At 55.0% G+C, this 10,191-nt stretch overlaps 1 protein-coding gene across 1 annotated transcript; it reads right to left on the reverse strand.

The window, feature by feature from the left end:
• Nucleotides 1–2,145: 2,145 nt before the first annotated feature.
• RABGGTA (Rab geranylgeranyltransferase subunit alpha) lies at nucleotides 2,146–8,112 on the reverse strand. Its single transcript, XM_033109595.1, has 17 exons — nucleotides 7,881–8,112; nucleotides 7,510–7,566; nucleotides 7,224–7,334; nucleotides 6,713–6,837; nucleotides 6,332–6,519; nucleotides 5,871–6,074; nucleotides 5,469–5,552; nucleotides 5,297–5,379; nucleotides 5,107–5,208; nucleotides 4,897–5,002; nucleotides 4,760–4,811; nucleotides 4,503–4,591; nucleotides 4,260–4,348; nucleotides 4,049–4,165; nucleotides 3,331–3,444; nucleotides 3,006–3,093; nucleotides 2,146–2,370 (listed from the first exon to the last, which is right to left on the reverse strand). Exons 2-17 carry the CDS (start codon nucleotides 7,510–7,512, stop codon nucleotides 2,222–2,224), a joined length of 1,704 nt encoding a protein of 567 aa, XP_032965486.1. The 5' UTR covers nucleotides 7,513–7,566; nucleotides 7,881–8,112; the 3' UTR covers nucleotides 2,146–2,221.
• Nucleotides 8,113–10,191: the final 2,079 nt, after the last annotated feature.

Genomic DNA, 10,191 nt, shown 5'->3' on the forward strand with positions numbered 1-10,191 from the left:
ACTGCTAGACTGGGTGCTGAAGGAGCCCCTTCTCCAGAGGACAATGGGGCAGAGAGCCCCTTTCACCCACACCCCTATCCAGCAGACCCTTTCTTCCCAAGATGCGGCTGCCTGCCTGTGCTCTCAGGCCCGATGCCAGGCTCTCCTGCAGCCCAGGTCAGGCTCAGCCCCGTGAAACTAGCCCATGGGTCTGGTCCTGGGACTCGTCTTGCCCAAGGAGGTCCCTGCATCCTAAGCTGCAGACTGGTGACATCAGCAGCCTGGCCCTCAGACTGGCTCCACCAGCCAGCCCATGACCTGCCGGCTCTACTAGGTCCTCTGACCCCCATCCCCACCCCACCCACCTGTCCCTCCTCTTCCTCCAGCTGCTCCACAGCCCCTGGCACGAGTGAGCTGCCCCTAGCCTCCTGTGTCCCTCCAAGTTTGGGATTAGAAGCAATCTCTTGCTTTCTCCCCCCAGCTTCTGGGCTTTGGGGGAGGCTTAGACCTTACTCTGAGGCTTGGGTGGGACCTGAGGCCCCACCCCAGGCTGCAGAGTACCCTCTTCTCTCACTGAGAGGAGTGTCTGGTCAGCTGGAGTCCCCGGTTCTCTCACTCGGAATTCTTCCTGGGAATCCTGACCAACCGGCTCCAGGAACCTGCCCTGGAGTGTGTGCATCACCACTCCACCCTGGCACAGAGGAAACACCAGGATGCCACCAGAACCCCAAGGCAAAGGGGAGGCCAGGCACCGTCAGCTAGGCTCTCTTGGGAGTTCTGCAGAAAGGTTGGGGCCGTCTTCTTGGGGCTTCTTCCCTCCATCCCAGTTCTTCCCTCCAGAACTGGGGTTCCAGCTCTGCCCACTGCCCACTAAACAGAAGACAGTGGAAACAGGGTTGGCAAGAAGACACAAAGACGCTGATTGAGGAGTTTGGTGATGCATCAGGCAGGGAGGTGCCTCAGGGAGTGGGGACAGAGGATCCAGGACCTGGCAGGGAGCCCTCCACCTACACGGACCTTTTCCTGTCCAGCTCCAAGCCCCAGTCCTGGCAGGGGGTCTACTCCCACCTCCAACACTTTCAGACAACACACCAGTGGAGATAAAAACCCCAGATAGATGTGAGGCAGGTCAGCCAAAGGACTTTGTTGAGGGGCTGTTTGTGCGTCCCTTAGGGATACAGGAAGGGGCAGGACCCTGAGGGTCCAGATGTGTGTGTGTGTACAGTGGGCCCAGGTAGATTCCCAGGGAACCAGGAAATGCCTTGTCACACTCTCTCATTTCAATTAATTTTTCTCTTTCCCCACCCAGCCAGGTGTGACTCCGTGCCCTAACCCTTGAGCCACTCCCCTTTCCTTCCTCCTGGAGGTTTGAGTGCCTCAGGGCTTTCAAAGTCAGGACAAGGGGTGTGTGCACAAGTACGTTAAGTACGTGTTGGGAGGGCAGCTGGCTCAGTACCCCAGGGAGCTGAGGTCAGTCTCTGCCCAACCATCCCATACCCATACAGAAGCAAGAACATGAGTCTGGAATCCCAGACCAGGGTGTACAGACAGCTTTGGCTCCAGCACAGGAGCTCAGCACTCTTGGGTGGGTCTTAACAGCGGTTTCCTCATCAGTACAATGGGCCTAATCATCCATCCTTGAGAGCTTATGAAGATCAAATGGGATCAAGTATTGTCAAGGGCTCTTCAACCGCAGAATGCTACTCAGGAGACGGGTACTGTTGTCCTAAGAGGGTGGAGCAAGGGTGCCCTCACCTAGTCCTCCTGGGAACAGCTTTGTCTACTGTGGTGAATGAGAGCCAGGGACCCTGGGCAGAGGGCATTTGGAAGAAGCAGGGGTCATGGGACAAACTTTTATGAGCCCTTCCAGTCGGAAACTTACAGCTGCTTTGTAGCCCAGCCCCAAACAGAACCTGACCTCGAACCCGATCCCAGCACGGAACCCAGCCCCGGCCCCAACCGAAAGGTAAACTCCAATCCAGCCCTCTGTCTGATTCTGCCCCCAAACACTAAGGCTTTGGTTCTCCACGATAGGAGACGGCAGGACTGAGCATAAAATGAAAGTACACGGGGTAAGCCAACACACCCTCTCTCCCTTTCTTTTCCAGAATAGGTGGCAGTACTGGTGGTGGTGGCGGTGGCGGTGGCAACAGTGGCGGCAGCAGCTTAGCAGTCTGAGGGAGCCTCCCCATTCTTTATTCAGTCCCAATAAGTTAGAGGGCAAAGGTGGGGGCAGGGTCTCTTAGGTGAGGATGCTGCTGACGGATGGCAGCAGCTCGGCCAGGTGCTCCGAGGTGCCCACTATTTGGCACAGGGGGTTGCCCTGCAGGTTGAGGAGGACCAGCTTGGGGCAGGAGGCCAGAGGCTGGAGCGCTCCAGGCTGCTGGAGACCTTGAGCAGGAGAGTCAAGGAAAGCTTGGCAGGTTCCTCAGATCCATCTACGCCTATGCACCCATCACTGTTTTCCCTCAAGAGCAAGGACTGCTGCCTGGCAGCCTGACTGATGGACATCTCACATGCTTTCCTGGAAGAAGTAAGGCTCTGGGAAGGGACTGCAACCCCTGCCCACATGGGCTAGGCAGGAAGGACGAGGGGCAGGCTGGGTGTGGTACTAGAAGGAGTGGCGCAGACAACGCCAAGGGGAAGGTAGTGTTGGCTACAGAGGTATCCACCACTCAGCAATGACTAAGGCAGGGTGAGTGCGAATGCGGGCCGAAGGTTCCTTTAACTTCCAATTTTTAGAGGAATCAGAATTCCTGGTTTTTCAAATATGAAACTTCCTGATTTTTAAATAGTACCCAAGAACATCTGCAGCCTGTCTGTTTGTGAACTGGCTTGAGGAAATCACTTCCCCTCTGCAGAAGTCTCCTACTGCAAGGCAGGCTATCCTCTCTCCTGAGCTTAGACTGCCAGAGCCCCTGCCCCAGGCCCCTTATCGGGGTACCCACCCTGCTCACTGTCTGTCCCTTCCCAGGGTGGCACCTCACGCTGCCCGCTGTCTGAAAGGCACCCAGAACAAAGGATACGGTTGTTGCATAGTAAGAGCTCCTGCAGCCGGGGCAGGTTAGTGACACCGTCCAAGGACTCTATGGCATTGTCGTTGACCTGCAGCACCTGGGTAGCAGGGAGGAGAAGGCAGGGCAGGCAGCTGTCAGCCTGAGACTGGTGATTCATGCACTTATAGTGCATGGAAGGGCTCCTGCAGTCAGGCTCGGTGACAGAGGAGGCAGGCAGGGGTCATCTGCAGGGGCTGCGAGCACCTAGGCTCTCTTTGTAGGGTGGGCAGACTTCTGAGGTGGACGAAGAGGAAAAGGACCACTCAGGACAGTGACGGAGGAGTAAGTGCTTTACCTCAAGGCAGCGCAGGGCTGCCAGGGCAGGCGGCAGGGCTCGGAGACGATTGTTCGACAGGTCAAGATGAGTGACCAAGAGTAGCTGTTCCAGATGGCAGAGCACCGTCAGATCCTGAGGAGGGGGTGACAAGACCACCCAGTGGGGAGGGGCCTCAGCTATCATTTATCAGACACTTGCCCTCTGTGCCCCACAGAGGCCCGGGGGACCTCAGCTGAGGAGAGGATGGGGCAGGTGGGAAGCTTACCTTACAAGCCACCAGAGTACACACTCCAAGGACAGATGTGAGTACTGGGGTTGGTGGCCAGTGGTGTGGATGGAGTGGGGACAGGTAGAGGGGACAGAGGAGAGTGGGGGGGGAAACACAGATACTGGCGAGGAGCAGGCCTGGCGAGTTGAGCCCATTTGGTGGGAGCAGAGATGGGCTGCAGTGATGTGTTAGGAAGATTGGGAAGAACTACAAGCAGAGAAAGATAGTCTGTAAAGTTTGTGAGGAATCTCTGGGAATTATTCAGCCTTTAGATATTGCTCTGCTCCAATGAGCAGAGGAGGAAATGGCCAGAAAGGCACCTGAGACTGAAGGCAAAGCCAAGAGTGTGGAGAGGCTGGACAGAGAGGACGTCCGCGGAAGCCTAAGGACTGGAAAGAAAAGCTGGCCAGGCCATGAGGAAGAAGCGTGGCCCAGAGGGGAGGCCCGGGAAGCACACGGAGCCCATACCTTGTGAGCCAGTTGCAGCACGCGCACCTCCGCATACTCCATCTTGAGCACACTGTTCTCTACCAAGAACTTGCTGCGCAGGTCGTCCAGGTATGCTGCCCGCATTGGGTCCACAGCCTGGCAGGGATGGGGCCGGCAAGGAATTCGTGGCAGCTGCCTTCCTCCTGCCCCCGGGGCCATCCCCTTGCCGGTTCCCAAAGCCCCAGCTTGCCTTAAGGGTCTGGAAGTACTGCAGCATCTCCTTCTCATACAGGAGGGGGTCCAGCGCCCGCATCAGCAGGATGACAGTGAGCAGGCACCCTGAGAAGAGGGCGGGAACGGGACCGGCTCTCCTGGACCCTCCTCTGCTCCCATCCTCTTGAGACCCTTCCTGCTCTTCCCAAACCTCCCCTGCTCCGCTCTCCCAGAAAGGGGCCTCCTGAGAGGGGCAGGATCCCAGGGAATGGGGCCTCACATTTGTTCTCAGGCTCCAGCTCCTGCAGTTCCTTACAGGATTCAAGTTCGGACTGTAGCACGGTGGACTTCTCCACTGACAGCTCACACCTGAGGGTGAGTGGGGTGGGGGTGGGGGTTATTATGCTCATAGCCCTCGGCTACTGCCACACCCATATCCAGGCTGCGACCATCTAACCGATCCCCAGCCTCCCGCCCCAATGGCCGGATGCCCAGAGCCCACAGCCCACTCCTGTCGGTGTGCCTCCCTGTCATCACCTGAACAGCTGCTCATCTGTGGCCGAGTCCCGGCACCAGCCCTCTTGGTGGCCTGAAAGAAAGAACAGGGGCAGGGAGGGGACACCCATGAGAGGAAGAGGGATGCTGCAAGGGGTGGAAGCTGCAGGTTGCGTCACCTTTTAAGAGCACACACTCCTTCTGAGTATCGCCTGTTGTCCAAATGACACGAAATGTATGTTGGGGCTGCTGGTCATTGAGGGAGGTGCTGGGCAGGTCACAGATGTGGGAGCACTGGGTCAAGGAAATACCTGGCCATACCATTTTTCTGACTGTCCCACCATAGCCTTGCCCCAGCTCCCCAGTGCGCCCCACCAATTCTGGGATATCCAGACGTGGCTGGGCCGGTTCCTGCCATCTGGGGTCCTCCACTCCACAGCCAGGAGTGACTCATCAACAATAAGCAGCAAGGTCTCTGTCCTAGAGCCCACCTGGCACAGGGGACAAAAACAGACCTGTCAGTCCCAAAAGCACGAGGCCCATGATCCATGATACTCTGGCAAAAGCTGCAGGACTCACCAGGAGGGGTCGAGAGAAGGAGACAGTCAGACAGGCCTCGTCCCGGCTCACGTGCAGGCAATGCAGAGCATCCTGGGGATCAGCTGGCAGGAAGACACAGCCTGAGGTCTCCTTAAATCCTTTTCCTTTCCTTCCAAGCCCTCAAGACCCAGCCTCCTCCCCTACGGCTCACCTCGTCCCAGGAGCCAGCGGTGATAGAACCAGGCACTCTGATCATTGGGGTCAGTGAAGAAGGCATTCTGCACGAGTTCAAGCTCTGGGGGGGTCAAGGGGGCACAGGGCTGTGCTTAGGACCCTGGTGGGCTCTTAGCTGCCCCAACATCCCACGCTCTCCTCCCAGTACCTTCCGTCCTCAGTTTCACTATATGCGGGCCTGGCACAGCAGCTGCATATACCAGTTTTGTTTTCCCGATTGGACATTTGAGCTCCCTTCTGCCATGGACTGAATCTTATGTACCCCCCAGAGCCAGGCACGGAATAACTGCTCAGTAAATCCAAGTGCACGTTCAGGAACAGGACTAAGCTGGAATGGCAGTACTGCAGAGGCCTCCCCAGCACCCCCAACCCTGCTTACCTTTAAGCAGCACATCCTCAGGGAGGCGCCCGTGTGGTCCAAAGTCTGGCTGGGGGTGCAGCTGGGGCAGGAGGCAGGAGCGGTAATGCCAGGAGGAGTAGTTGGAGAAGTTTCGGGTGATGAGGCTGTCGGTGAAGGCTAGCTCCTCTGCAGGGGGCACAGCTGCCTGTGCAGCCACAAACCGCCGGTAGTCCCAGCAGTGAACTGGGGGAGGGGTGACAACACATCTCAGAAGCAGGGCAAGAGAAGCTCGCTGTCTGGTAGCCCTGGAGTTCCCTCAAAGGCCCCTAGAAACACCTCTATGCACTCCATGGAGGATGCATTTCGCTCCATCATCCCTTTTGTCATCAGTTCAGTGGGCCTGTCCTGACCATCCCTCCCAACTCTGGGCCTTACTGAGACCCCAGTACTAGGTTGTGGGGCAGGTGAAGGCTGTGGGGATAGACTCTGCAGGCACGTACAGTTCCGCTCATCAACCTCGAGGAAACGGGCACACAGCTCCAACTCCCGGGCCCAGTTGGGCTCTGGCAGGCGGCCCAGCAGCCAGCAGCGATGGTGCCAGGTACCATAGGACTTGGGGTTCACCCTCAGGCAGCTCTCCAGGAAGCCCAGTTCTGCCTTCACCAGAACAGCCAATTCCTCAGGGGACCTGCACCCAGAGGGGAATGGGGGTCAGGGCCCTCCAATACCCAACCGCAGCTTACACCTGACTTTCTGCACCCAGCCCTTCCACTGCCCTCTGCCTATGCCTCTGGCTGCCCCATTCCTCCTCCATCACTGGATCCAGGCAGGGCAGGGCCAGGGCTAGAGCCATCTTCCTGGGGCCCTGAACCCCTACACACTTCTGAGCCTCCAGGCGCTGGATCACCTCTCGTCGACAATTCCAGAGAGTGGCAAAGTCAGGGTTGGCTCCCAGAATCTGGCTTGTCAGTTCCAGCACTGATTCATCCAGCTCGCCAGCCTGGCGCTGAGAAGATAGGTAGCAGGATCAGAGATTGTTATCATTCTCACACTACAGGACTAAGTAACACAAATAGAAGTACAGAATTTTCTATAAATCTCATACAACAGGTACTATGTACAGATGTAAAGTGCTTCATGGGTTTACATATATTCTCTCATTTGATTTTCACAACAGCCTTATGCAGTAAGTGCAATTATTAGCCCGATTTTACAGATGAGCAAATTGAGGCCCAATAGAAATTCAGTACCTTTTCAAGGTCACATAGCTAAGCTAGTAAGGGATAGAACCCAGATACGGATCCAGGCAATCTGACTCTAAGGCCCAGTTCTTGGCCTCTCTGCTATATTAAAGGGGCTACCTAAAGAGAGGGCTACATCTGAGGGCCCCACCTTCTGGAAGACAGTCTGGGTGGCTGACTGGTATAGCTTCAGCTTCTGTTCACGCTCTAGCCTTTTGGCCTCCGCCTGCTCTTCTGAAGTCTTCACCTTCAGGCGGCCGTGCTACAGGGAAAGGCAAAAGGCAGGTTGGAAGGGTGCGGGCTGTCTTGCATGGATGGGCAGGCCCACTGAATCCCCACTAAAGAGCCCCAGGTTTATAAAGGGAAATCGAGAGGCAAGACCACTGGGGCAAGGGCAGGGGCATGCAGAAGTGGGGGGCTGAGCTCTGGGTTCTCACCATGGTGTCGGCTCAGGGTTCAGGATAGGGGAGGGATCCAGAAGTAGCCCGTGAAACCTAGGGGGAAAAGTGTCAATCATGGGAGCCCCGCCCCTGCGAGGCCGGCCTCCAGTTATCCCGCGGAAGCCGCACGCGAGCCGAGACAGAGACCCTCGGGGTGTTAAGGGGTTCTGGGCAGGCATTGCACGTCCAGAGGCAGCGCCCACCCGGACTGGGACTTTCACTCCTGCGGCCCTGCCCACAGCTGCCTGTGCCGGGACCGAACCCAAGCCGGGGCACTTGGGCGGTGGAAACCACTCCGCGCCCGGAGCCTGCAGCCACCCGCCCGCCCCACAGTCCCAGGCACTCCCGCCCCGCGCGGGCCGACCCACCTGCGCTGGGAGGCGGCGGCGGGGACGCGGAGTTGCGGCACCCGCCACCGAGCCCAGGCGCTGGCTAGAGCGGCGCCCAGCCCCGGCTCTCCGAGGTGCAGCGCCCTCTGCAGGCCTGCGGAGGCCCCGGGCGGAGTAGGTGGGCTTCGCAGGCGCGTGCGCGGGGTCCGGAAACGCCAAGGCCCGGTTTGCCCGCTGGCAAGTATGAGTGCGCAAGCGCGGCGACTGCGGTCTGAGTCAGCTACTCCAATCGCAATTCAGTTGAAAAGGTTTCTCCGACAGCCGAAAGCCACGCCCTCACGACTCCGCTGACCTTCCTCTGGCTTCACTGACTACATCCCAGTTGCCAGATCTAATGGATGGAGTTTCCTGTCCTTATCTTCCTTGACCTTTGCATCTGAGGCTACTGATTTCGATTTGACACCCTGTTCTGGCTACTGCACCTTTGCCCCTCTGTTCTCCCCTAAATATTGATGATCTCCAAGGCCCTTTCCTCACCCCTTTTCACTTCACTCTCTGTTGTCTGGAGAACGTTCATGAATTGAACGTTCATGAGTTGAAGCTCCCCAGAGCTGTGTCCTGGGCTCACGGATCTTCCTGCCCACACTTTCTCTGGGTGATTTCATCCACACTGATGGTTTTAATTACTACCTGTAGGCTGATGGCACTCCAACTTGTATCTCCAGCCCAGATGTTTTGCAAGCTTTAATAATGAATGAAAAATGGGTATGTGCGCGCGCACACACACACACACACACACACACACACATTCAAAAACCTATTGTTTATCACGTGGGTGTCCCAGAGACATCTCAAATTCCAAGAGTCAAAAGGTATTGTCTTCCCTCCATTCAGTCTAAACTTTAGCCTTTATGTTTCCTACCGTAGTGAATGGCACTATTCTCTTCCCATTTCCCCTTAATATCTCTTAAATACCCTCCCTATTCCCACTGCACTAAGAATTTAAGCTCATTTCTTCCCTGGGTTGTTGAAAGTCTTTTCCTTGTTCCCCTATCTCCACCCTGTCCCATCTATTAACAGTTCATCCTCTGTGCTGCTAGATCAGTCTTTCTAAAATGCTGGTTTGATCATGTCACATCTCTGCTTAAAAGCCTTCCATGGCTCCTGACAAATTTTCAAGACAGACTTTGAATCTCTCAGATTAGCACAACAGGCCTTTTGGCACTGGGCCCTGCCTCATGTCCTGCCCGTCCCTGTTAAATACTCTTCATCACAGCGGATAGGACTAGTACTTGCAGCTTCCCAAACATGTTAATCTGTTCCCTCTTCTTGACTCTCCTTCCTTTTCCAGGCAACTCCTGTTCATCTTTGAGATTTAACTCAAGTGTCACCACCAGGAAGTTCTCCAAAATGCCCCAGTCTGATTTAGAAGACCTTCATATGTGCTGTCAAAGATAGTGCTTGTTTCTCTGTGCCTACTATAAATCTTGGTTTGTACGCCAGCATCTCCTATCAGATTCAAAGTTCCTGGAGCACAAGAACAACACTTTTGGTCTTGCCTCTCTGCTACCTAGCCTTGGTTCTTAGTAGTTATTGGGTATTTATTTGAATGAATGAACAAACACCATGTAGTGAGGGCTGGTTTGGCTGGGCCTAATAGTGAGTACGGTTGGTGTTTGGGGATGGGAGAGAGCATGTGGTTTGGGCCAGCTCAGGAAGGTTTCCTGGTGGAGACTTCATGGGGTTCAAGGTGATAGGGAGTGTGTATGTGTGTGTGATGTATTTGTAAGAAGTATATGTTCAGGTAGTATGTGTATGTTTATAACTCACATCTGGGTAAGACAGTCTGGCTTTCAGTTCTTTGTATTTCTTCCACATCTTTTTAATAAAACCTACCTGCTAGAGTTGAAGTGAAGATTCAATAAAATAATGTATGTAAAGTGCTTAGAACAGTGCCTGCACTAAGCAAGGCAGTGCAGTAATAAATAGTAATAGTAATTTTCTAATTTTTGTGACAAATATGCAAGGAAATTGAGTCTCAGAAAGACTAAGTAAATTGCTAAATGCCAGTGATATAGTAAGTGGCCAAATGGGACTTGTATTTGGTCTGGTCCAGCACTCGCACCTCACAAATGCATTATTTTTTTTGGAGTGGCGGGCACCACCCGCTCTTGCTTCCTGTTCTATACACACTCACATTTACAACCAGATACCTGGGAAGATAGATGCCCACAGGTGCAGATTGGCCAGGTACAGTCTTACCTCATAGTCATGAGGGAAGAAAAAAGGGTGGATAAAGGCTGAAGCAGGCATGAAATACTTTTTAGTAATTAGCGATCTTGAAACTGGG

Source organism: Rhinolophus ferrumequinum, chromosome 6 (assembly GCF_004115265.2).
Source record: "Rhinolophus ferrumequinum isolate MPI-CBG mRhiFer1 chromosome 6, mRhiFer1_v1.p, whole genome shotgun sequence".
NCBI lineage: Eukaryota > Metazoa > Chordata > Mammalia > Chiroptera > Rhinolophidae > Rhinolophus > Rhinolophus ferrumequinum.

Bases quoted from the DNA above. Each gene is read 5' to 3' on its own strand.
- RABGGTA (XM_033109595.1), bottom strand. The intron at 4,812-4,896 runs GTGACGCAACCT...TCTTTCTTTCAG, and splicing joins GGAGTGTGTGCTCTTAAAAG to GCCACCAAGAGGGCTGGTGC. The intron at 2,371-3,005 runs GTATCCTTTGTT...CTCCTGCTCAAG, and splicing joins GCTCTTACTATGCAACAACC to GTCTCCAGCAGCCTGGAGCG.